Raw genomic sequence first — 27,596 nt, forward strand, 5'->3', positions numbered from 1 at the left:
GTTTGTAATTAGTGTTACCTCTTTGTATCCAATCTACCTTGCTTTAAGGCTTTAATTAATGAAAGTTATGCATATTTTCTTTCTTCCTATGATTTTCATACTGGTGTTGATATAATTTATGTCTTATCTAACACTTAATAGACGTAGTAATGAGGTAAAAATCTTCTCATTAATCTGCATATGTAGCAGAAAAGTTATCCTGTCTCATATGGTTAGCAGTAAAACATGTTAAATCTACTAAGTTCATCATCTCGGCAAAGCATAATTTTGTCTTCAAGAACATACACAGTAATGTAGCATACATACAGGTTTAAACTTTCTTTGCTCCCTACTCATTAGTAAGTTTAAAGGACTAAAGGGATAATCAATTCTCAAACAAATACAGGTATACCTGCAAATGCTTTAAGTGATGCTCATGAGCATCCATTTGAGCCTGTTATTACAGTGAAAATCTTTGTTGTTTAGAGTGACTGATCATATTTGACATTCAAGTAATCAATAAGAAGCATTAATTTACCTTAAGTATGTAGTCCAAAGAGTCTGGACTAACTAAGGCTTTGTCCTGACATTTGGCAAAATGAGAGGAAGTATTAATTTACCCAAAGCATGCGGTCCGAGGAGCTAGACATAGCTAAGGTTTTGTTTAATACTTAAATAGATGTCAAGGAGTATTAATTTACCCAAAACATGTGGTCCGAAGAGCCAGACATAGCTAATGTTATGTTTAATACTAAAGTAGATGTCAAGGAGTATTAGTTTACCCAAAGCACGTGGTCTGAGGAGCCAAGCACAGCTAAGGTTCTGTTTAAATACGCTAGTCATATCTGAATAAACTCATCTTATTATGATAAATGCATGTAGAAAAATTGTTTCTTAAAGAAAAAGACCTGCCTTTTGGGGTGAATTGGAGAAGCAGACGGAGCTGTTGAAGCAAGTCTTAGAGGACAAGGAAAAGAAAATCAATGATGCCAAGAAACAACTCCGTCAGGCGAAGGAGGAAGTGATATGTGAGTACCGTGACTCCGACACCCTTCTTTAAGAGTTTAGAGGCTCCTCCGAGGAGCCAGGCATAGTTAAGGTTCTGTTTAATACTTAGAAAGATAGCATGAAATATTAATTTACTCAAAACATGTGGTTTGAGGAACCAGGCATAGCTAAGGTTCTATTTAACATTTAGAAAAATAGTATGAAGTATTAATTTACCCAAAGCATGCGGTCTGAGGAATCAAGCATAACTAAGGTTCTATATTATACTTAGAAAGATGTTTGGAGATACCAATTTATACTAGGTATGTGGTCCGAGAAGTTAGGCATAACCAAGTTTCTACTTGATACTTAGAATAACAATAATATGAAGCTCAACAAATAATGTAATAAATGAGAATGTGACAAGGAAGACTTTCATTAATAATAATACATTTTCAGGTTATTTACATTCTAGGGGTGTGGTACAACATTCTCATCTGGGTCTTCAAGATGATACGAACGTATTCCAACCACCGAGGTGATGCGATATGGCCCTTCCCAATTGGGCCCTAACTTTCCCCATGCTAGGTTCTTTGCAATACCCAGAACCTTTCTTAACACCAAGTCTCCAGGCACCAGTGGCCTTATCTTCACGTTGGCATCCTACCCTTGCATGAGCTTGTGTTGATAATAGACCAATTGGACCATGGTATTTTTTCTTCGCTCTTCAATTAATTCTACGCTATTTCCTAACAACTCATCATTGTTGCTCGAAGTGAAAGAACTCGTTCTCTGCGTTGGGAATCCAGTCTCCAAAGGAATAACAGCCTCAGCTTCATAAGTCATTAAAAAGTGAGTCTCCCCAGTGGACCTACGAGATGTAGTCCGATATGTCCAAAAGATGTGTGGCAACTCTTCTACCGATTTTCCCTTTATGTCGTCCAGCCTCTTTTTAAGCCCATTCACTATGACCTTATTGACAGCTTCAGCCTGTCCATTCCCCTATGGATATGTTGGGGTGCAATATATGTTCGTTATGCCCAGGTCATAGAAATACCTCCTAAAAGCAATGCTATCAAACTGAAGACCGTTGTCCGAGATGAAGGTACAAGGGATTCCAAACCGAGTAACAATATTTTTTCAAACAAATTTTTTAGCATCCATGTCCCTAATATTCGCCAATGGTTCAGTTTCAACCCATTTGGTGAAGTAATCCGTGCCGACCAACAAATATATCTTATTCCCTGTTGCCTTAGGAAAATGACCTACAATGTCCAAGCTCTATTAAGCAAAAGGCCAAGGGCTGGACAGAGAATTAAGGACTCCTCCCGATTGATGAATGTTTGGTGCAAATCTTTGGCATTGGTCACACTTCTTCACATACTCTTGTGCTTCCTTTTACATATTTGGCCACCAATAACCTTGAGTGAGGACCCTATGAGACAAAGATCTACCCCCTGTGTGGCTTCTGCAAATTCCTTCATGTAAATCTTCTAGGAGTAGCTCAACTACTTCAGGGTGTATGCATAGCAGATATAGGCCAGAAAAAGATCTCTTATACAATTTTTAGTTCTCGGACAACCAAAACCAATGAGCCTTTCTTCGCACCTTGTCAGCTTCTGACTTCTCCTCAAGTAGGATATCCTCCTTAAGGAATAACACTATGGATTCTATCCAGCTAGGTCCCACCCTAATCTGATGAATATGAGCCACGTTTATCCCTACTTCAGTAGGCTTACACAAGTCTTCCATAAGGACCACCCGAGGTAAACTTTGTGCCGAGGAGGTTGCCAGCGTGGCAAGAGAGTCGGCATGTGTATTTCTACTTCTAGGGATTTGCGATATATAAAAAGACTCAAATGCTGACTACAAGTGTCTAACCTGGTTCAAATACTCCTACATTCTGAGATCTTTGGCTTCCAACTCTCCCCGAACTTGACTCACCACTAGCCTTGAATCAGAGAAAATCTCCATTGTTTTTCCACCTATTTTCTGAACCATGGTCATTCCTACCAATAAAGTTTCGTACTCAGCCTCATTGTTTGTGGCCGAGAAGCTCAATCTTAAGGATTTCTCAATTGCAATCCTCTTAGGAGATATCAGAACTAGCTCTACTCCAAATCCTCTGTGGTTCACAGCACCATCAACGTATACCTTCTAGGACAAAGGCTCTTGTAAGGAGATTGCACCAACTGATTTTTCATTCATGTTCTGCTTCTCTACTTCTAATGGGGTTTCAGCAAACTCGCCACCAGATCGATGAGGACTTGACCCTTGACAGAGGTACGAGGCATGTACTTAATATCAAAAACCCTTAGGATCATACCTTACTTGTCAATCCTTCCTATGTAATCAGCACTTCGAAGTAGAAATCTAAGCGGAAGCTGAGTCAGGACAACAACTGTGTGTGATTGGAAGTAGTGGGAGACTTGCACGTAGCATGCACAACTGCTAAAATGGTCTTCTCCAGGGGTAGGTAACGAAACTCGGTCTCATGCAGTGACTTGCTCACATAATAGACTGGCCTTTGTACACCACTATCAACCCGTACAAGTACCAAGCTTACTGCATGGGAAGCCACAACAATATAGGCAAACAAAACCTCATTCACCTCAGGTCTGGACATAATGGGTGGCCGAGAAAGATATTCCTTCAACTGCTGGAAAGCCAAGACACACTCCTCGGTCCATTCAAATCCCTTCCACTTGTTCAACAATTGAAAGAAAGGTCTACACCTGTCCACTGACTGAGAGATGAATCGGTTTAGAGCAACGGTCATCCCTATTACCTTCTGGACCTCTTTAGGATTCCGAAGTGGTTGCAGATTGTTGATTGCTTTAATCTGGTCAGGATTAACTTCAATTTCGTGGTGTGTAACCATGTACCGCAAGAACTTCCCTGATCCGACCCCAAAAGAACAATTAGAAACGCTGAGTCGTAGCTTATGCCTCCTCAAGATCTCAAAGATATTCCCGAGGTCATTAATGCGCTCAGATTCCAACTTACTCTTAACCACCATGTCGTCTATATAAATCTCAATGTTTTTTCCTTGTTATGGCTCAAACATTCTGGTCATCATCCTTTGATAGGTAGATCCCGCGTTCTTTAGACTAAAGGGCATCGCCTTGTAGTGGTAATTCCTAGTGGGAGTGAAAAAAGCAGTTTTCTCCTGGTCATCCAAGGCTAAAGGTATTTGATGGTATCCTTGAAAGGCATTTAAAAAGCTTATCCGAGGATGGCCTACAGTTGCGTCCACTAGTTGATCAATCCAAGGCATGGGAAAGGGGTCTTCTGGACAAGCCTTATTTAAATCTGTGAAATCTACACACACTCGCCACTTCCCACTTTTCTTCTTCACCACTACGGTATTGGCCAACCACTCAAGGTAAAAAAACCTCCTTTATAGCTCCAGCCTGCTTGAGCTTCATCACTTCGTCTTTGACAGCATTAGAATGATCCTTAGATGAGCGCCGAGGTGGTTGCTTTTTGGGGGTGACTAATGGATTGACATTCAAATGATGGAAAATGAGGCTCGGATCCACCCCCAGAGCTTCGTAAGCACTCCACGTGAACACATCAACGTTCCTCCTGAGAAATTCTATCAACTCTTCCTTCTCCTGAGGAGGCAACTGAGCTCCAACCTGAAATAACTTCTATGGATCATCACCCATAACAATTTTCTCCAAATCTTCACATTTCATCTCCTCGACCGGCCCATTGACAGATAACACCAGGGTCTTTAATTGCTATGAGTCCTCCTCAACAGGGGCCAAGGACTCAGCCACAAGCTGATGCAAAATTGCGGCCACTAGGCACTGCCTAGCCTTGGATTGACTCCTAACAAGATTTTCGATCTGGTCCCCGAATGAATATTTCACCTTTAAATGCAGAGTGGGGGGAAATGGCCCCCAAGGCATGAAGCTAGGGTCTTGCCACAATGGCTGTGTAGGGGGAATAAGCATCCACCACAATAAACTCAACCTCTACCACCTCCGAACCTGCCTGCATGGGCAATCTAATCTAACCTCTTGGGATTATAACTTTCCCATCAAAACTTACCAAAGGTGAATCATAGGCTGTCAGATCTTTAAGCTTTAAGCTCAGCCCTCTGTACAAATCAGGGTACATAATCTCTACATCACTACCCTGGTCTACCATCACCCTCTTTACATCATACCCTCCTATCCTAAGGGTGACCACCAAAGCATTATCGTGTGGCTGGATGGTTCCAATCTTATCCTCGTCCGAAAAACTCATCATCTGTCGGATCTCCACTCTAGCCCTCTTCAGCTCAGAATTAAGGTCCTCAGCAGGTAACCGAGCTACAGACATCACCTTGGAAAGGTGGGAACCAGTTCTTCCAGGTGCAGCAAAGATGACATTAATCATGCCTAACGAGGGCCTTGAAGAAACATTTCCCTAAGCCTCTGACCTTTCTTGGTCTCTTTGTCCGTTGGGCCGATACAAAAACTGTTGTAACCTTCCCTCTCTAACCAGCTGCTCTAGATGGTTCCACAGAGTTCTGCAATCCTCAGTGGTATGCCCTCGCTCCTGGTGGTGTTAACAATGAAGACTTTGATTGTGCCTCATGATGGTATGGCTTATTCTTGATCTTCTCCAAGACTTAATGTGCTAACTCCCGGAACACCGTGTTTACCACTTAAGGAACTGTAGGCCCAGATTGCCCAGTAAAATCCCTCTAGGATCTATTATTATTGTAACGGTCTGACTTAAAATCCCTCATCTCCTGAGGGATAACCTTACCATTTCCCTTGCCTTGTTATTGGTCCTCTTCAACCCTCTTATACTTATCAATCCGATCTATGAGTTGGCGTACACTGGTAATAGGTTTCCTAGTCAAAGACTTCCTTAAGCCATGCTCAGTAGGCAGGCCGACCTTGAAAGTCCTGATGGCTACGACGTCAAAGTCACCATCTATCTCATTGAACATCTCACAGTATCTGTCTGAATATGTTTTCAAGGTCTCCTCTTCTCTCATGGACAGGGACAACAAGGAATCTAAAGGCCGAGGAACCCTACTGCACATAATAAAGTGAGATCCAAATGTCTGAGTGAGTTCCTTAAAGGAATCAATGGAACCTGCACCCAGACTATCAAACCACCTCATCGTCACAAGCCCTAAGCTAGATGAGAATACCTTGCATATCAAGGCCTCGTTCTTGGAATGCACAGTCATTCTTTGATTGAAGTGGTTAACATGCTCCACAGGGTTTGTTCAACCATTATACATGGTGAACATGAGCTAAGTGAACCGCCGAGGAAGTCTTCCTCCCTAAATTCTGCGTGTAAAAGGTGATCTAGAAATTTGGTTGAGTGCTCTACTCATAGCATCATTTCCCAAGCCTCTCAAAGATGAATTTCTGTTTCTACACTCATAATGGTAGTCCTCATCATACGAGAAAGACTCGCTAGGAGGGGTCCTTGATCTGTGCCTATAGCTACCATCCTCTTCATCGTCGGAAGAGAAGTCAAAATTGGAAGGAGCTTGCTTTCACCGTTCGTGGCGTAAGCTTTTCTTCAAGTGATCAATCTTTAACTGCATGGCTTTGGTATTTTTCTCATGAGAGAAAGAGAGGTGGCTACCACCCCGAGAATGGCTCCTACTAGTATAGGTAGTATGCACAATCCCCTCCTGGTCCCTTCTTTGTTCAAGATCACGGAAGTGATCTTGACGCTGAGACTCCATAGATTCTGCATGGTTTGGACTTTTTCTACCATCGTTGAACGTTAGACTCACTATAACACCAATAATTTCCCATAGATGATGCCAATTGTAAGGATGCAATTTGGGTCCCTAGCCCAAGTAATGGACGAACTTAGGCCCAAAAAGCCCAATACAATGAATTTGCAGAGAGTAGGTTGGAAAACTGGGCTTTAATGAGTTGGATGACAAGTAAAATGAATTCAGATTACACGAAAAAGAAAATAGACTGATCTAAACTAAAGAAAATCGTCCTCGGCAAAGTCCGAGGATATCAGTTCTTATATATTTCTCTCAAGTTGGATTACAGATTCAGTTCTTGACTGCTACAATATTTTTCTCTTCGTTTCTCCATCCCCCTCTCTTATTACCCCTTCCTCCTTTATATTCTCTTCTCCTTTCATCTTTACCCTCCACATGCAAGTTAGATGGTTGGTGTTGATACTTGTCCCATCAGCATCTTCCTGAAGTCTTTATGTAGTAGCTGTAAGGCTGAAATCACTGTTCAGGTATCATCTCCACATTAATGCGGCCAGAGGGTTAGCTGCAGAGCATTTAATGCGATGGTAGCAGCTTTCTCCTTAGATATTTTAGGACTTCCCCCTGTCTTATGTTCCTGTAATGCTTATCCATACCAACAGAATTTCTTGGAACATTCCCCTTGATGGCAAACCATCTCTTCGGACCTCAGCTTTGGTTAGCCGAGGAGGCATTCATCCTCGACCCACCCTCCTGGTCCCTTTTGACCAAAACTAACTTTCTCATTTACTAACACAGACTCCCTTGACAGTGTTTACTCCTCCTCAGATGACCTTTCGTCCTCGGATTGGGCCCCAGGCCCAATATGTACATAGATAATGAGCTCCTGAGCCCAATATCCCTACACATAATTTAGGGGGATTCTAGAATTAAATATACTACACTTACACTTTTGTTTTACACACACCTATTTATTACCATTTCTATTTAAGTTTTATAGGGGAAAAAATGAGTACAAAATAAAAAATATAGTGATTTACATCCTTTTGAGTTCAAAAGAAAAAAAAAAAAGATTTATTTCATTTTGTGTTATAAATGAAAACAAAAAAATTGTCGAACTTAAAATTTTAAATATAATACAGGAATCAACACGATACATGGATACATATCTTTTGGTATAACACATTTAAAAAAATAAAATAAAATAAAATAAAAAACTGCCCATTTAATGGTTTGTATTTTATATAACTCATAGGTATAGTTAATGGGTATTTACATAAAACAAAAAAGTTAGTGGGTTATTATATCATCATTTTTTTTTTTGAGTAAAGTTATTATATCATCATTTGTAATTCATAGCTCTTAATTTCTTACATGTTACATCTGTGTAACTCATAGCTACTCTTCTCCTATATATATATATATATATATATATATATATTTTAATCTCGATAATAAATGATTATTACACTATATATAAAAAACTTCATTATGAATTTCAATTGCAACAAAAGTATTCTCACAAGGGTACGACAACTTATATCATTTGTCAACTTTTACTTTGTTTTCTTTTCAAGTTATTTAAAATAACCTTCCTAATTAAAATAACAACTTTAGCAAAAATCATCAATATTTTATGTCAATACTCAATATTTTATATGTAATACGCACCAAAATTACATAAAAATAAAAATAGACGAAGATGATTTTTAAAACATAATATGTTCTTTATTATTTTAGTTATATCAATACTCAAAATAGCCTACATTCTATTTTCTTTTATTTTTAATTTTATTCGTATAACTGAAATTATTAATTTAATTAGGAAAAGAAAAGGTAAACAATTTTTTTTTTTTTTCAGAAGTGAGATAATATGCTTTTAATCATAAAGTTTAATAACCATTTTGTAGTATAAAAAATCATTAAAATATTGGTCCAAAAACTTTTTCATAAAATATTTGTGTTAAATATGTCAAATATGAAATATCAGTTTCTCAAAAAAAAAAAAAAAAAAAAAAAAATATCATCCATTGTAAAATGAAAATTCCACACTTTGAGACAAGAAACTTCCAACGAAAGATCCCTGCTGGATAATATTACATTTTTAAAATACTGTTTCAATCTTGCCAAATTCTATTCCTAAATAATTATAATTTTTTTTTTTTTGTTGAAAAGATAAAAATTAAGTCCAACTTGTTAAAATCCTAAGGGGTAAAAGGTAATTGTAGTAAACTCACATGTGGTTTGGTCCGAAATCAATTTACTTACTCGTGATTTAAAAAATGTTACTTTATCTTCCTAATGTAAGCTCTATTTGTCTCTTGTTACTTATCTCTGTTAAAAATTGGGTAAACATATATTTTTACTCTCTTTTTATATCCCTCTCCTAACAAAAAATAATAATAATAAAAATTCAAAAGCAGAGAAAGACAAGATAAAAAAAATGGTCATTTGGTAAAAAAGTTTAAAGAATTTCTGGGCATTTCAAACTTAAGTGTGATACAAACAAAAATCCAACGAGTTTGACTCACCTACAATACTTTTTTAATTGAAATTTCTTTTTATTTAATGAGAAATTACCATATTACATACACAAATTAAATAAAACGTGACCCACAATCATTTGTCAGTATATATTTAAATTAGCAGGAGATGTCCAGCTCTCTTCAATACTTAACCATCAAATCCATTTATGACCCGCCTAATTGCCACCTTAAATGTAAACTCGAGACCATAACCAGAACATAATTGTAAGTGAGAGCAAAACATGAACAGTGGTGCAAGGTTATGGACGAGGAGGACGGTGGCTACTGTTTCTCTTTCTCTCTTTGATTACTTTTTTTGTGGCCGAAAGTTGCCTTCTTTGTTCAGTTTTATGATTGGTTTTCTCTTGGTTGATTTAGAGATTAGGTTTTCTTCTAATGAAAGGGATTTGATGATTTTGATTTGGGATTACAAAATATTGGGTTTGATTATGGTTGTTTGTGGATTTATGGGTATGTTATGATTTGGTTTTGGGGTTTCTGGGACTTTGGATGTGTGTATTGTTGCAAGTGGGTTCTAGCTTTTGGGTTTGGTTTTAGGAGGGATTCAAATGCAGGTGAGTTCTAATGTAAATGGTGTGTGCTCTGTCTAAAAGTGAATTGGGTAGAGAAAGCCTAGGATCTTCTAACTTTGTTTGTGGAACTAGTTCTTCTTGGAATTTGGATCCAAAGCGAAGGGGAAGATAAACACAGTTTTGGATTCCAAGCTAGCAGAGGTCTCTCAGCTATTCAAGCTCTTCAAAGCCAAGTTCAAGGAACAATTTCTATACTTGCACGAGACTTCTTTCCCAACTCAAGGTTAAATACTCGTGCATTGTTATTTCCCAGTAATTTTTTCTAGGTTTGTGGTGTTGTTTACCATAAATTATGAAGTTACTTTTGGGTATAAGGGCAATGATTTGGATAGTGTGTTAAATCTATGTTCAAATTGTTAAAGAGAAGATTTGGGATTTTGATCTTGGGTTTTGCTTTAGGTTCAATCACTTGTCATGTTCCATTAACCTACACATACCCACAACCAATACTGAACTAGGGTTTGAGCAAAGAGAGAGATATTTGGGTATGGAGTTTGAGAGAGAGAGAGAGAGAGAGAAGAGACCTGAGTCATAGAAAGGGTAGAAAGTTTGTGTTTGTTTGGTTTTTTTATATATTTTTCAGGTTACATTTGCAATTTTGTGTTCTTGAAATTCTTTATCACGTTTCTACCATTTTTACAAATGACATTTTTTTTTTTAGAATCTTGTTTTTGTATGGTGTTTGTGTTTTTGTTTTTGAGAGGAGAGAGATATAGAAGGAGGAAAAAATACAAATTTGCCCTCATTTTTAACAGAGGTGGGTTACGAGAGTCGAACCAAGCATACCTCAAGTGGATAAAGTGAGATTTTTTAAACCTTGAGTAGGCAAAGTAATTTCGGGTCAAACCACTGCTGAATTTTCTACAATTGCCCCTAAACCTAATTAAGTCTAGGCTCCAAGAGGCCACAGCTCTCTAGTTAGGCCACCAATTCTTGATCAAACATTTGCTAACTTAAATTGATGATCAATCAGGTTAGATCCTAATCAGAAAGGCTCACCTTATTACAAAAAACCCTAATGGCCCATTTGATTTGAATTCTTAAAAATTATTTAAATCCATTTTTATTGCAAATTTGTTTAATTTAAGAGTAACATAAAATCAAAATAGTAATACTTTATTATAAACAGACAAAATATATATATATATATATATATATCATACGGGATAATTGATTGTTTATTAAAAGAATTAAAATCATGAGTAGTGCTTTCAGCACAACTTTTTCACAACAATTTTGCAACAAACTTATGTGAAAAGTTTTATTAGTTTTCATATGAGCTCATCACTAACATCGCTTTTTTTTATCTACCATTAGAGCTTGCTACCTAGAATTTGATATAAAATTATTGTGAAAATGTTATGCCATAGTTTTATTCTAAAATCATTACAAAAAATGAAAACCAAATAAGCCCTAAATTCTAATCCAATAATGGAAAGACAAATAAAGAAAAAAAATGGATTTTAGAAAATATCCTTAGGTAAATTATTAATTCACCTTTTTTTTGGCCTTTTCTTTTTTATACATTTTAGAAGGCAGGAGGGATTCCAATCTAGGATGTGATCTCCATTGGTAACACCAAGAAATGTCATTTGAACTTTGAACATTTCTATTGTCATTTTCTTCTAATGAGCATGTGGCATTTGAAAGTTGTCCTTTGGTAATAACTTTTGAAAGATCACCGCGCTCTCTTAGCATGATGGTTACTCCACAAGTACTAAGTTCTTGTGGGGTGTGAGGGGGTAAGGGTTGAAGTTCAAGTCTCTAGGAGGGAGTCTCACACACATATACACTTAGATTAAGTTAGAATAGAATTTCTATTTTTTATAAAAATTAAGTTTTAGTAGTTTAGAGATAAAGGAAGAGTTAATAAAGAGTACATATGTGAGCACTGGATTCCTTGGAACATTTTTTGTTAAAATAGTTTAAATTGTTAAGGTACCATTTTTTAAGTGTTGTACATCAAGTTTCCCAATTAAATTTAAATACGTGATAGTATTGATTTTTTTTCTACGATGATTAATTTTAATACAAATATGTCTTTAAATTTAATTGGAAAATTTATTGTATTACATATAAAAGATTGTACCTAAATCATAGGGTTTAGAGTAATCGCACCAGTAGGTGTAAAAATTTATGTCCATTTAATAAAAGGAATCTACTTTTTCTATTTTACACAACCACTTTTACAAAATACCCACATCAGATTATCTAATATACACTTCATTTTATTTAAATTACCATTATTATTATTATGATCATCTCCCTCATCTCAATACACACGATTCTCACTTTCTCAAATCTTTGCCCCTCTCTCATCCCCCCCCCCCCCCACACACACACACACACGGCTCTAGGGACAACATTAGCTCCGGCGGCATTAGCAACTTTGATGACATCGGCAACAGCCGTCGCCGCCACCTCTTCTTCTTCTCTTATCCCAAATCAAAACCACAAATCCAATCAAATCAAACACAAGTTTACAAGAAAGACAGCAACATCTCAAACTTGACACAACCTTACAGTCACCAGCATCACACTGCCGCCAAGCAAGCCCCAGTTGCAGCAACCCATTACCAGTAACTCCGATCCCTTCCCACTTGATGTCGCACTGCCATGGTCCTCATTTAATTTTATCTGGGTTTTGGTTAATTTTGGGTTTTGATTTCATCTGGGTTTTGCTTGTTTTTATAATGGGTTATTTTTAATTTTAGTTTTGGGGTTTTTGTATTTGAGTGATACTTCCTTGACTGGTGGTTGAGGCCGGGCCAAACGATGGTTTTGTTGTTGGGTTAGGGCAGCAATTTTGTACGAAGAAAGGAAGAAGACAAAGGGGAAGAGGAAGACAAGGGGAAGAGAAAATTTAGGAAGAAGGTGAATAGAATGGGTCTTTAATGAAGTAAGAGAAAAAAAGAATTAAAAAATCATTTGCAAATGACTCATATTTTAGAGTTTAAGTGTGAAATTGTTATAGTTGAACCCCCTCAAATTTTTGGATTCGTCCAAATAGCCCAAAAGAAACTAATCACCTAACCCTTTCTTTGGGCCCTTAGCCCCTCCATAATCCAAAAACAACACAACAAAAAATCTCCAAATAACCAATATCATAATTCAATAATTCATAACCAAAAAAATCTCATAGAAAAAAAAAATTCTCTTACGGGGGTTACAATAGTTTATATGACTCTTTTTAAATGATTTATAAATTATAGGAAAGTCAATTACAATATTGAAATTTTTTTCAAAAGGTAAAATGCAAAATTCTTTTAGAAGCCAATATCTATGACGTAGCATTGCCAACTCTTAATATCCCAATTTTTTAAAATCCTCAAACAAAGTTTTGAAAACTTCATTAGTGTGATTTTCAGTCGCATCCAAAAGTATGGGTTTATCATATTGGTGAGTTGGTTAACGTGATAAAATCAACATATTAATTCCAATTACCCAAAATCTGGAGATCCGAAGTCATCTTCTTCTTTTTTTCTTCTTCTTCGAAAAGGTTAGAATATTATATTGTAACTTTCAACTTTTTTGGTTCATATTATTTCCTTCTTGGCTTAAATATTTAGGTAATAAAGTGCAATTGTTTTGTCTACCATGAATTTTTTTTTTTTTTTTATTAAACCATGTCACTTGAAATTTTTTTGGTTCATGCTTTGGCCCCCCCTTAGGTTCAAATCTTGGTTCCATCCCTATCAAATGAATAGTAATTGTGGATATATGCATTGTTACTATAGCAAGATTGTATATAGGCACATCTCTAAACCTGCTAATGTGGGTACTTTTTAGGCAAATTGTGTATATATGACCACTTTTTCTATTTTAAACTCACTCATGTGAGTGCTCTTAAATTTAAGATGTAATCTCCCTTTTTATACTCTGTCAGTAAAATGAAAATGTCTAACACAGGCCAAGATGGATTTAAATGCATAGAATAATGAAGAAATTATTTTGATTCATTTGCTATACCTCTCTCTTTGCATTGCTGGAATGTAGAGTTGTGGTATTAAGTGGCTTAAAAAGAATATGTCTAGCAATTAAAATATAATCTTAACAATCTTAGCAACTGGTAGGGATGGTATCAGTAATTTTCTGTTTAGGAGGCCAAAACATGAATACAAAATTTTAACCACTCAAAAATAACAAATATACTATAATTAAAAATTAAAAACATAAAAAATAAAACTAACATTTATTTAATATTAACAAAGTATTTTTTTAGAGATAATTACAATATTTTGCTAACCCCACCGCTCGAACATTTTCCCTTTAAACCCTCAAGCACTTTGTGCATGAGGAAGGTGCCATTTCAACTACAACATCTTTGGCTGATATTAACAAAGTAAAAGACATAATGATTGTTTCCCCATATATTTCAATTCAATCATCTAGGGGTCCGTTTGGATACAACTTATTTTTGCTGAAACTGAAAATTGAAAACTGAAAACACTATAACAAAATAATTTTTAAATGTGTGAATAGTACTGTGGGACCTATTTTTAATATTTTTTTTTTCCTAATGAACAGTGCAGAAACAGTAGTGAATAGTGCATGACCAGTGCATTATCTCCTAAAAGCTGTTGCACATGAATCAAAAAAAAAAAGGAAAACGCAAACGTGAAACGCAGCTCAACGTGGATCCAAACACTCATCTATAATCTATCAAAACAGAATTCTAACTATTTTAAAAAAAAAAATACTATTTACTCTCTTTTAATACACAAAATCAAAGAGTTTGTTAGGATATGATCTCCACTCTTTTTTTTCTTTTTTCTTTTTTTAATTTTATAACCTAGTTTTTTTAGTTTCAGAAGCCTTTGTCATTATTAGGCAACTAAGTAGGGCTTGAGACCCCCTGCAAATCCGTGAATCTGAGCAACATGACTCTTTTTTTATTTTCAAAAGAAGAGAGAAATTATTTAAATGTCAATTTCTAATCTTCTGAACAACATGACTCAAGTAACAATATTCCTATTTGGAAATACTCGTCATAATTATGGTAGAAAGTGGAAGAGTAATTACAAGTGCAACTACTCTATAGCAAATTCATAGGCTATTTATTTATTTTATGTTTTGAGTCATGCTAATAGGTGCCTTTAGAACAATGGTTAATAGAGCAAGACTTATGTACAGTACTTAGGTGCTGTTCCTTAGGTTCCCCTTTTAAGATTTTGCTATGCAGATTTTTTCTCATAGGATGAAAATGTATTTTTTAGTTAAGTAGCCACACGGCTGAATTTTAAAAGATGAATCTAAGAAACAGCATTTAAGGTACTGTACCTAAGTTTTGTCTATGGTTAACAATCCATTTTAAGAAAGTTATGACACCACTTTTATGGAAAATAGAAAAAACTGTTAAAACATTAATTACTTTTTCTTCATTTCACATAAAAAATTTCTTTAAATGGATTGTTAATCATTGTCCTAAAAGCATCCGTTAGCATTTCCTTTATCTTATTAGCCATTAGCACAATTTTTAAATATTTACCATTTTTTAAATCCAAATGTCAAACTACAATATGCTCATAATGGCAAAGTTCCATTTCAACAGTAGTTTTTTTGAGGCAAAACTACATTATCAGTCCCTGAAGTTTATACTGTGTGCGCAATTGATCCCTCAAGTTTCAAGCGAGTGTAATTAGTCCTCAAGTTTTCAAAATGAGCAATATAAATCCTTTGGTTAACTTCCGTTAGTGGTGTTACTTACATGGTTAACGGAATAATGACTTGGCATTTTTTAAATGATGTGACATTTATTTTTATTAAAAAATTCCAAAATTAAATTTACACATAAGATAAGAAAGAAACTAGACCCATTCCAATTCAAATATTTATTCTAACTGATGAAGCGTGAATTCGTCAGTCGAAATGGGCAGATGGAACTCCCTGTCAGCACTAACGTATCCTTTAAGAGGGTCACCGATGTGGTGCCTGCCACAACGCCTCCGATGCCAAAGTTAGAACAAAAAGCAATTCGCGAAATGGAAATGAATGAACTAGAATAGTAATGGGTACTTTCTTAGAGTGTCAGTATGTGTACCTTCTGCTGCCAATGTGAGGGCTTTATATATGTGGTTTTGGTTGCTAGCCGTTGGAGCGTTAATGTCTTTCTTAGTAACACCTCCTGCCCAATAATGGGGCTTTTAATAGACTCCCAACGGTCTATTTCGCTGGTTTCGTAACTGCTTAGGTTACTGGCTGGTTTCATTGAATGATTTTCCTATCTTCGTCAATGATGACTGATTTTCTCGTCACTAGGGATGACCTCGTCATTAGTGTTGACTTCGTCAAGGTAATGCATTCTCGTCACTCCCATCACTAACCTAGTACAAAAAAATCTCCATTTACGGTGAAAGAGCGAAATTGATGATTTTCAATGGAAGCACATATTCATAAATTTATTTGCATTGTTTTGACTTGTAAGTTAACACTTGTATTATGAAAATTTTTGTTTTTCAGCTGGGTTCGGACCCAAGAGCCACTGCCATAGCTAACTTATTTATGGATGCAATGTGCATTGGAGAAAAAATCATTAATGTCAATGACGAATACTGCTTCATTCTAAAGATAGAGACGGGCAGCAATTTGCGAGGCTCAAAGCGGTCCAAACTATGAGATCATCCACCATACAATATGGGCTTTTTGATTCAATTCGAAGTCTCAAGGCTGCTTAGGATGAAAACTCAAGCTGAAGAGGACGTGTTTTGGGAAACCAGCACTGAGTCAGTCATGGAGGTGGGTCAGTGGTTGTGCGAGATAAGGAGGGAGGCGGGTTAGTGGTTGTCTATTGGAGAAGGATGTGTGAAGCAGGAGGCCTCCATCTCTAGTGGAGGGCAGCAGCGACTAGGCCTTGGATCTATCATTGTCTCTCCCCTCTTTCATGGTTTGTAAATCATATTACAAATGGAGATTTTTTGTACCGGGTTAGGATAAATATTTGAATTGGAATGGGTTAGTCTGTTTCGTATGTGTAAATTCAATTTTGGAATTTTTTAATAAAAATAAATGCCACGTCATTTAAAAAATGTAAGGTCATTATTCTGTTAGCCACGTAAGCAACACCACTAATGGAAGTTAACCAAAATATTTATATTGCTCATTTTGAAAACTTGAAGGACCAATTGTGCTTACTTAAAACTTAAGGGACTAATTGTGCACATAGGATAAACTTCAAGGACTAATAACGTAATTTCGCCTTTTTTTGATATTATGAAATTTTGAAGATAAAACTTATATATCAACAAACAATATCATCATTTTTGAAAAGATTCATGTGCCTCACAAGGATCCAAATATGAGCTAAGAATAAGCAAATACACTACATACTCACTACAATATGCTCATGAAGTTCCATTTTCAACGAGTGAAATAACATGTCCAGCATGCAAACCACTGGGCCACACACATTTTGTTGGTCAGGAATGAAAAATTAATAAATATAAACCAATTTAAATATCAAATATATTAAAAAATTAAATGACATATCATGGTTTGACCTCAGTTGAAACTCAATCCGACTTCAAAAATCTTGAACCTCTCTCTTTTCCGGTTCATTAAACGGTCTAGGTTTCAAAACCATGTTGAGAATTCAAATCTAAACCAAGAAAGTTTATTACAGTCCGGAAAATATCTTATCCAATCTGAATTGTAAAGTCATCTTGATGATGACAAAAAAAGATTCCTTAAGTAGAGTTGGATAAACTGAGATTTCAAGTTCACAAAATTTTTCTTTAATCCCAAAAATTAAAACAGCTGAATTGTCATAACACCTAAGTCATTTTGCAATTTTTAGAAGTAAATATTTTTTTTCCTTTTTGTTAAGATATTTGTCTTTGTTTTGATAGGAAAAAAGGGGTTTTTTTAAATTTTTTTAAAAAAAAAAATTATAAGGGGGTTAGTTGGTTACCAACCACACATGTGGGCTAATTGACAACATAATTTTGGATTTTTTTGAGCCAATTTTCAATTTGGGGGAGGGGGTGTGATTTTCAATTTTAGGGTCAGATATGAAGAGTGTATATATATATAAACAAAATTATAAATTTCAAGGGAGTTAGTACCCTGAGTTTCTTATTAGTTTTCATCTCTAATACTAGGAACATTCTACAATCTTAGATTGAGGATTAGAGTCCAAAACTAACATCTATCTCTTGCTTTCTCTCTCTTACGCAAGAGATTTGACGACTTCACATTTCACAATATCCACACATATTTACATTATGTGTAAAATATGAACACCTGGTGTGAAGGTGTTGATAACGTGTGAAACATTTCGCATTTAAGAGTACGAAACAATAATTAGCCCTCACACAAAGAATTTTGTTTTTTTTTTTTTTGATGGGGCACAAAGAATTTTGTTATTAGTAGTTAAAAAAGTATGTCAATATCAAGACTCAAGAACCTTATCACTCAATAATATTGTCCAGTTCGGTTCAAACCTAAGTTCTAATTTTCTCCTTATTGTAAGGGTTAAAAAAAAAGGTCTAACAATAGAAATATGGTCTTGACAATTTTAGCAACAGAAACATCCTGGATACGGTCCAAAACTAACAACAAAGTGGGGTTTCAAATCTTAAACGGTCCTTCAATAACAAAACAGGAAACCAAAGGGAAAGGACATTTTACAATTCAAAATCTACATCCAATAGTCAATTTATGCAAAGTTTTCAGACTCGGACCATTCATTGAACCATAAAAGTGAAAGATTCAAGATTTTTGAGGTCGAACCGAGGTCGAACCGGGGTCAAACCGTAATTATGGAAATTTAATGATTTTCAAGCATATATTTAATAATTAAATAAGAAAGTTAATAAAATAAAATAATAACCATGAAAACATTAAAATTTATGATTAATTTTTGAAGTAAAGTTGAATATCTTTAAAGGATTTTAATTATAATTTTTTTTACTTCTTGTAAGAGATGGATAATTTAATTAAGTAGAATAAAATTGTGTTAAGTTGTTTTTATAAAATAAAAAATATAAAAAAATAAAATATAAAAAATTGCTAAGGGGTTGGACCGCATGGTTCTTGCCACCGGTTTGTGCGGTCCAACCCCGGTTTTAGGGGCTCACAAAATTGCCACATATGCCTAGTTCTCTATGCTTAAAAAAGGAGATTTCAATCCGATTCCCGATTTTTACGATCCGACCTCCTGGTCCGATCCGGGTCTGAAAACCTTGAATTTATGGTGTACTTTTGTTTTATTTGTTTGCTAATTATTTTGGCAGCTTCGTTGGTAATTTTAAGGACCCAAATCTTGGCACCTTTTCATTTTATTAAGCTTTCTGATGATGCTCTTAATTTTAATTGTTCTTCAGCAATAATTGCAAAAAAAATAATAATAATAATCATCAGAATTCGTAAGGTAGTTGCCAATTGGTGGCCCATAAATTCTTTTTTGGTTTAGCATGATCCAGAATTTGGAAAAACAATAATATCGGCAGAGATCTGACCAAGTTTCAACTCTTAAGTTATCTACTCTTGTGGACTATTGGCAAATTGATACTCTAAACTGATGTTTTGCCTAATACACGAATTAAAGTCTACTAATTGTGATTACTCAAGCCGGTATGACCACGTCCATTGGATAGGTTGACCATGATGTTAAGTAATTTTTAATCTCTTGCTTAATCCATTTGGATTGGTTAGAGTTAGGCTTGACGTATGTACTAAAGACCTATTTAAGAAATGTACTTGAACTAACCTACAAAAATTAACATATTCTTTGGACTTGGATCCATTTGGAAACATTTAACCAATCCAGCTTCCCTGAACCTATAACTTTGACCTCAAACAAAGTACCTTTTTTCCCGCTTCATCCCTCGATATAATATAAAACCAAACCATTTCCTACCCCATTCAACAAATTCATCTGAAACCCCCCAAGTTTCCAGTACACAAGTTAGATTGGTGTCCAACCCGACATGGAGATGAACATAGATTCCAGTCTTGAATTCAAAGGTGTCAAGGATGGTCATGAAGATGATCTATATGCTGAAATTAGGAGGCAGATTTTGCTTTTGACAGCAGACGATGATGAAGATCTTCCCGAAAATAATCCCAAGTCTTTTGGTGCTGCCAAGCGAAGCTCAAACAGCTTTAAGGCTCGCTGTATCACTGGTTTACAAAGCGGTAGCTATTTTAATTGGTGGGAGGATGAGAATACTAATTCAGTACCGGCGTGGCTTGCAAGCTTGTGGAGGAATGGAAATGGAACAGGAGTTTTCATCCCTCAGGTAGTCAAATCCAGAAGATATTATAATCTAGGTATGTGCTTTCCTTTGTTCAATAACTAGAAAAGCAATTTTGATTCCTAATCCTAGTGACTAATGTATTTATCATGGTCAGCAGGAAGAATGAATAATGAGAGAAGAAGAATATACAAGCGGGTGGAGAACCAGTTCTCATGAATATACAAATGCCTCTTCAGAAGTCGAAGAACCCAGAAATCTTCCTCTGTATTGAAGTGATATACAAGCCATAATGATAGGATGGATTGCACAAAGCTACATAGCTACATAGGATCTGAAAACACAGTTCAGTAATGATTGTATATATACAGTATACTGAGATGTCAACTGCTGTAACAGTCAATGATCAAGATGCATGTCCTTAAGACAGCATATAATATGGCAATTGAAAGAAATGTTTATTAGTAATTAGATGAACTAAAAATTTGGCCGCCTATAGTGGCAGTGCCTCTATATAGACTAGTCAAAAAGACAATTTTACCTTATTACTCTAGACTCTTAGAACATGCAAATAAAATGGAATGTAAAGCAAACTCCCGCTGATATTAGCATGACAGAACTTTATTACGCTGCATTAGGTCTAATACATACTTTCGGTGATGATTTATGCATTGCTGCGCAGTATCTAACGCAAATTCTCACTAACTTAGCACGATAAAGTTCCTTAGTATGTTGCATTGGGTCTGAAACATACTTTCAATGGTGGCAATATATTTAGGTCTTTGAATTGCATCAAATAATCTAACAGTCAATTACGAAGAGATGCCATTGTTCATTTTATAAAATTACCCCAGCACTGGGAAACAACCAGAAAGACTGAAAAAAGGTCTGTAATTAACTACGGTTAAATGCTTTCAACTTTCAAGCATCAGCTTATATTAGAAGAATATTATCACATTGTACCGTGGTCATCACTATCCATCCATGCCTAGGAAGACATTCCTGAATTACAAATTTAAGGGAACCACCGCTCAGGCACTATTTTACAAGCCAAGAGCAGAACCTTATCTATGATTGGCATAACAGAACAGCAGCTACAGAAATAGACTCTCCAGGACCATTCCGCATAATTGTTCTCCATCTTGATGGTCCCATAGCTTCTATAGAGTTCCTAGTAGAGGGTAGATAGCCAATCAATTATGTAAAAAGCGTTACTGTAGTCCTAAGCCAGGAATTTGTTGAAGTAAAATATCAGTCCCTAGGGCGTGCTAACCATAATGAACTTAGAGCCCGAAGACGTGAGATGTAATCGCTGATAACCAGAAGAGCACGAGCAGCTTGACGAGTGGTCAAAATTCGATGCATTTGTTGCAGTGTTTGCTGCCTCAAAAGGTCAGCCTAGCAAGAAAGAAAAAGCAGTGGTTATAGTTACAGCTTCCAATTGTCCTATAATGGATGAACCTCCCTTTAAACACACTCACACGCATACAGAGCAACCAGAATAAGAAGTTCATAGAATTTGATGCACAATGTGTGAGGTTAAGGTTGTTACTTGGTGAAGGAAATTTTCTAGCGTCGCAAGCTTGCCCATTGCAATTGCCATTTGTCCCATGTAGTCAGCAACATCGCCAGAACCATTAGGGCCCAAAGAGGTTGAAGAAAGTGTCTCCACAAGGGATTGTTGCAAAGCCTCCATCCCTTGTGATAAGGCATCTTCAGCCTGCTGGGAAGATTGCTGCAAATTACATAGGCCCATCAGCTGTGAATCTGTCAAAGGTTCGAGGTGGTTCCCCAGTATCTGAATTTCCAAAAACAAAAATGAAATTTAATATAAATCAGTGAGAATGACAGTTTCTATCCAGACAATGTAGGAAAAATAATATATGTAACTAAATTTATCATATAATAAATCACCTTGAGAAGTTCAGATGAACGGAATCCTCCCAACCACATGAAACACCTCTCGGCAGGTGTCTTCCACATGCCAGAAAGCATGTGAAATACATCAGACCTTGCACCAATGCTTTTCAGCCTGAAAATTTCATCATAATGCGCCATTACGCCATCAACAAGAAGGCGCAAGTCATTATCACCCATATGAGAATTCACAGCTGATCTTAGATCATTGATCAGCTTTTGATGTTCATCAAGCCAGCGTGCATAGTCCATATCAAATACTAGGGCAGCTGGAAGGACAATCAATAGGAAAAAACCATGCAATCAGAATCATCCATCTACAACTTTTACCATCCAAGGATCTGTATTGTCAAGGTGCAAAGCCTTTCTTACCCTTTCTATCTTAAATTCAATGAGAAAAAATCATAATGAATTGCTACCAGGTGCAGAATGATCTAGAAAAGGCATTAAGATGGCATACAGACAAAATGAATATGCAAGTATCAAAATTCCTTACCATTTCCAGCCATTGGATGACTATGATCCCCAGAAATACCAGGTGCAATAAAGAAACCCTGCATTATGGTATTAACCCCAGGAAGGAAAGAGTTGAGATATCAATGATAAAGAAAAATAAAGAACCAACCCCCCACCACCACCGAAAAAAAAAAAAAAAAAAAAAAAAATTATTGAAAATAATTAACTTGCACCTGCTGGCGTGCTCGTTGGAGCTCTTGCTCTAGTTGTGTTAGCCTTTGTCGACTATTCTCCAGCTGCTGGACATATGCCTATCCAAAACCAAAACCTATAAATGACCCAAATATGTTTCATTCATTAAATTAAGATATTACTCTACAGCAGATTGGTACATAATTTAATTCAGGGAGCTAACTAGCATCATGTCAAATTAAACTTTGACCGAAAGGTAGGGAGAACACTAATAGGAGCTAAATGCCAATTGCTGAAACAACCTCCAAAAAGTACACTGAAAACATTATCAAAAACAGTGTTTAGTTCAAACCCAACCTGCAGATATATACCGCAACAATCTCCAGGACATTTATGGAATACCCAACATAAATGACCACTGTGCTTCTACAATTTCACTAAAGATTGATATAGTTGAAACATCTAATAGCTGTTGATCAATTACAAAAATTGAAAAATCTTCCCAACTGATATTGAATTCTAGCATAGCTACCTATATATGAATTTTACCGTTGATATTAACACCTTGGAGAATAAAATTGGAGCACCAAACAAAAGCAATGCATGAGCTTCCAAAATCTCAAACAAAGGTTGAGACTTCAAAGATCATCTAGGCCTTATAGATAAGATTAATTGATAAACAATGGAGCTAAATATATCGAGAACAATAAAATGGAATACATATGACTTGAAAAATGATTACATATGAAGAGTCAAAACAACCCCCCATAAACCAATGAAATAGAAGAATTATAACAAATAATAGCATAGGAGTATTACTTTCTTCCTCAAACGGCTCTTCCTTGCAGCTTCCCTATTCTGAGCCAGCCTTCTGAGTATCTGCAAGATAATGAGACAAAAAAATTATGAACCTTCAAACACAAAACTGCATTAGGTAACCACAAGCTATTGAAGAAACTTCATCTTAATAACCTTTTGGTCACCAGATTTTCCCTTAGATTGTTCCATGGAATCTACAGCCACAAGTGCTCCATTCTGAACTCCATGAAACTACAACATAATCGAGATCCACTGTCAGAGAAATACACCCAACAAACTATGCAAGCTCAAATAATTAGCTAAATTGCAATTCATCAAATGGCATCCTAGCCACATTAAAGTTCCAAATCTTACATCAAGGTAGCAATCTATATTTCACAATGCCAAGAGCCTTGCAGCTCAGTATCATTGCTCAATTCTACCAATGAAGAGAACCTGGGTTCAAATCCCCCCCCCCCCTCCACCCCCTCCCCGCACTTATTGTAAGCAAAAAATCTTGATTTTGCAATAGAGTCATGCATTCCAATCTCAGAATCAACATTAGACTAGGATTGTTAGTTAATTTAGTTTTTGATTGTATGAGTATCATAGATTCATCGTGTAAGTTAAGCCAACAGTAAAGTTCTACAATGTAAAGTGAAGTACGATTCTAATGCAATGCAAACTAAACAGAAGCAATAAACAATGCTCAATCCTAAGTTGATCCACCAATAAGCTAAAAATTACCCATTCCATAACAGAGACAAGGTAAAACCAGAGCATACTTGGTTTTTATCATCGGTGTCAACATCTGTGGAAGTTTCAGTTTGTTGGCTGGTGTCTGCAGCCATGGCAGAGTCACCCCAGTTCTCAATATGCTGTCCGTTTGCCAAAGCAGCACCAATACCGAATTGCTGCCCAGTGTCCACACACCCAATGCTCTACACAACCATACATAGCAATTCAACACAAACCCAAAAGCCACCCATCAAAATAGGCATTGAAACGTAACAATCATGGTTCATTGAACATTCAAATTTATGTAGTGTAAGCCTCTAGAGAGGTGGGTGGGAATAAATACCGTGTTCAAGGTCCCATAGTGTAGGCTATTAGGAACAACAGCAACACTAACCGGTTTTATATTGAAGATTGAGTCTACAAGACAATGAATTTTTAAGCAGTTAAAGATTATTAACGTAGAAAAAGAAAAGGAAAGAAAAATGACATAGTATTATATTATATAATAAAATATAAAAGAGAATACTTGGGCTTAAATCAACAGCATCATCGTGATGAAAAGCAGCAGCGGATTGTTCAAGCTCTCCAAGATCCGAAAAACGTGTCTGGTCTCTCCCACTTCCATCTCCCCTGTTTCACAAAAAGAAACAGAGATACCTTGTTTTACAAAACAACTTTGCACCCCAAAATATAATATTTTTCTAAAACAAAACCATTCACCAACTCATAACACAAAAACAGAAGACAAAAAGATAGAGAGAAGAGAAAAAGAAAGAGAAGTACCGAAGAAAGAAGTTGGAGTGGTAGTACATTTGTGGGTTAGCTGGAACTGCCTTGAAACTCTGCATTTCTTTTTTGTTGTTCTGTTTTGTGTTACTATACACCCTCACTGTCCTTTTATATGTCTCACCTTAAGATTCTCTCTTCAAAGAAAGTAAAGAGTTAAGAAAGAATTTTTGGCTTGAGCAGAAGAAGAAGAAGAAGTAGAGAGCGGCAGTGTGTGTAATTGAAGAAAATCTTTTGATGTATCTTTAAGAACAGAAGAGGATAGCGTATCAGTACGGCTCCTTTATTGATTTTTACTACTATAATTTTAGATATCAGGCTTTTATTATTGCTTTCTGACTTGGGATTTTAGTTTCCCAACACACATCTCTATTGCCCATCTCAATCTCTTGCTAAAGTGCGTCCACTACACTCTCCAATTTAGTTTAAACAAATCCTAGTTAATTTTTGTTTTGTTTATTATTCTCTCAACTTTATGTAAAAGTGAATTGTTCATTTGTTCTCTATGCACCAAGCAATTCCAAACATTCTAGACAACTTTGTCTTCCAATCCATGGACGCCATGCATTCATAAGGTTATATATTGCCCATTTTAATATATATATTATGTTTATTGGACGACTTGACAACTCACTAAGGTTTTAATAAAATATAATTAAAAAAAGTAGAGAAAAACTATTATGAGAGCTTTATTTTTATCATAATTTTCAAAGAGGTTTTGATGCTTCATATTCATACCAAGAAAATTAGTATTAAATATTGAGAAGTGGACTTTTATTTCGTTAGTGGTTACCTCTTTGGGTACCTAATTAGAAATAACCAACTAAATGAAAAGAATCTACTTTTTGACAATCAAAGTAACCTTTAAGAAAAAAAATAATATAGTAAAATATAAATTTTTCTAGATGATAAGGTAAGATGTAATACAATAAGTTTAGACTTTAGAGATATAATAATTTTTACAATATTTTGAAATTATTTATTTTAATTCGTAGATAATAAAAGTAATGTTACTAATAAAATTATACAAAAATAAAATTTTAAACCTAATAAATCATATTAAAAGTTATAAAATATATATAAATATATATATATATAATATTATGTCCCTAGATACAATATTTTTACAACCATTAAGAATATAATAAGTGAATTTGAAAAAAAAAATCTAAAAGAGAATAAACTTTTAAAAAGTTACTCTAAAGGATATTTATAAGAGTAGAGCTAAAGACACATAAATAAGTATAATTTTATGCCACAACATCATATAATAAATTGTGATCGGTAAAAATGTGTTTCTACATGATCCATTATAACACTCTTGCAAATTATAACTTATCACGTAATAAATTATGAAACAAAATTATACTAATTTATGTATACCTAATACTATTCTATTTATAATGACATTTTGGAGCTTCTTCTATCGTATAAGAAGATGATGAGTTAGAAGAGAAAAAAATAAAAATAAAAAGGTTTGGACACGCGCGTAGGACAATTAGTCCACACCCCAAGACATAGAGAGAATCCCCTACTCCTTGATTCTTTGTTTGTTTCTCTCACAGGGGTCTTCTCCTACTGAGACTCACTGGGCTGGAGTAGTATTTCTCTTCTTTTTTTTTTTTTTCCCTTTTAACTAAAAATTCCGACAGAGACAGAGACTAGAGTGTTTGTGTGGTGTATTGGCTTGCTTAGACCAGAGTCCTCATGGGAAGGTGTGTCCGCGGGCGAAAGATGATGGGATAGTGATGAGATATGATCCACCATTAAGGCCAAATTTAATATACAACAGCTTTTTTTTCTTTTCTTTTTCTTTTTTTTTATGATAAAAGTTGTATATTTTATTAAAAAAATTGTAATAGAATTTTTATTTTTTGAAATTAAGACCATAATTAGAGTCATAATTTGTTTATATAATAAGTTGTGAGCGATAAATCCAAAATAAGCTTATTATTTTTATTTTATTACTTATAACTTGTAACAAAACTCTTGTCTTTAAATTTGATCCTAGCATTTTTGTTTTGTTTTATTTTGTTTTTTTATCTCTTTTGAGATTGTAATTAGTTTTTCTTTTGTTATTTTTTTATTTTTTATTTTTTTCCCTCTGGGCTCTGCCATATTTATATACTTGAGTGATTCTTAAAAACCAGAGCCTTTGGCTTTACTTGAAAGTAGTAGTATTATAAATATCAGTCTCTGGCTCTGGCATCTTTAAGCGTGAGCCTTAAAAACAAAGGCTTTGCTTGAAGGAACCTCTTTGTTAATGGAAGGAGTTAGGCACTTAGAGCGGCGTGTGGCAGAGGCAGACTACTATATATATATAAATGGGGTTTGTGACTTTGTGTATGTACGCGGCCAAAGAATATGACGCATCTTATACAGAAATCGTACACTTTGTGACGTGTCACTTTCACTCTGGTCTTTTTGTGTTCTGGTGGTGTACTTTGTCTGTATTTACATACTTACATTTGATGCCACTGCTTGAGTTGTGCTTGGCTTCGATGATGTACAAACTCACTCTTCTCTACTCACGTGACCTTCTGGATTTGGATTATGGAGTTTTTTTTTTTTTTTTTTTTTTTTTTTTTTTTGTGAAAATGAAAGATTTATAACAAAACAACTGAAGCAGGGGCAACAGTCCCCTCGTACAAAAACCCCACATCATCTAAACTCAATAAAAAAGCAACATCTGCTAGGGGAGAATCAAAAACAAGAAAATTACAAGGGAGCA

General features: G+C 35.4%; 2 protein-coding genes across 4 annotated transcripts; one reads left to right on the forward strand and one right to left on the reverse strand.

The window, feature by feature from the left end:
• The first annotated feature begins 19,561 nt into the window (after positions 1 to 19,561).
• LOC115957572 lies at positions 19,562 to 20,415 on the forward strand. 2 transcript variants are annotated; one of them, XM_031075891.1, is made up of 2 exons: positions 19,562 to 20,054; positions 20,136 to 20,415. In XM_031075891.1, the coding sequence occupies exons 1-2, from the start codon at positions 19,712 to 19,714 to the stop codon at positions 20,195 to 20,197; spliced, it is 405 nt and encodes a 134-aa protein (XP_030931751.1). In that variant the 5' UTR covers positions 19,562 to 19,711; the 3' UTR covers positions 20,198 to 20,415. The 2 variants fall into 2 exon arrangements, with proteins under 2 accessions (XP_030931751.1, XP_030931821.1); XM_031075961.1 differs by having other exon boundaries at positions 20,139 to 20,415.
• A 461-nt stretch (positions 20,416 to 20,876) lies between these two features.
• Positions 20,877 to 25,132, reverse strand: LOC115990767 (transcription factor TGA2.2). Of its 2 annotated transcripts, XM_031114559.1 has the most exons (12): positions 24,863 to 25,132; positions 24,606 to 24,709; positions 24,423 to 24,496; positions 24,127 to 24,282; positions 23,516 to 23,593; positions 23,363 to 23,422; positions 22,585 to 22,662; positions 22,392 to 22,449; positions 21,893 to 22,164; positions 21,531 to 21,776; positions 21,252 to 21,376; positions 20,877 to 21,149 (listed from the first exon to the last, which is right to left on the reverse strand). In XM_031114559.1, exons 1-12 carry the CDS (start codon positions 24,925 to 24,927, stop codon positions 21,047 to 21,049), a joined length of 1,419 nt encoding a protein of 472 aa, XP_030970419.1. In that variant the 5' UTR covers positions 24,928 to 25,132; the 3' UTR covers positions 20,877 to 21,046. The 2 variants fall into 2 exon arrangements, with proteins under 2 accessions (XP_030970419.1, XP_030970427.1); XM_031114567.1 differs by having other exon boundaries at positions 21,057 to 21,376.
• Between the last annotated feature and the right edge of the window lie 2,464 nt (positions 25,133 to 27,596).

The sequence above is a fragment of the Quercus lobata genome, chromosome 1 (genome assembly GCF_001633185.2).
Source record: "Quercus lobata isolate SW786 chromosome 1, ValleyOak3.0 Primary Assembly, whole genome shotgun sequence".
NCBI classification, from domain to species: Eukaryota; Viridiplantae; Streptophyta; class Magnoliopsida; order Fagales; family Fagaceae; genus Quercus; species Quercus lobata.

Coding starts and splice junctions, on each gene's coding strand:
- LOC115957572 (XM_031075891.1), top strand. CDS start 19,712: ATGGAGATGAACATAGATTCCAGTCTTGAATTCAAAGGTGTCAAGGAT. Junction 20,055..20,135: donor CAGAAGATATTATAATCTAG/GTATGTGCTTTC, acceptor TATCATGGTCAG/CAGGAAGAATGAATAATGAG.
- LOC115990767 (XM_031114559.1), bottom strand. CDS start 24,927: ATGCAGAGTTTCAAGGCAGTTCCAGCTAACCCACAAATGTACTACCAC. Junction 21,377..21,530: donor TAGAAAATTTCCTTCACCAA/GTAACAACCTTA, acceptor CTTTCTTGCTAG/GCTGACCTTTTGAGGCAGCA. Junction 21,150..21,251: donor CGGGCTCTAAGTTCATTATG/GTTAGCACGCCC, acceptor ACCCTCTACTAG/GAACTCTATAGAAGCTATGG.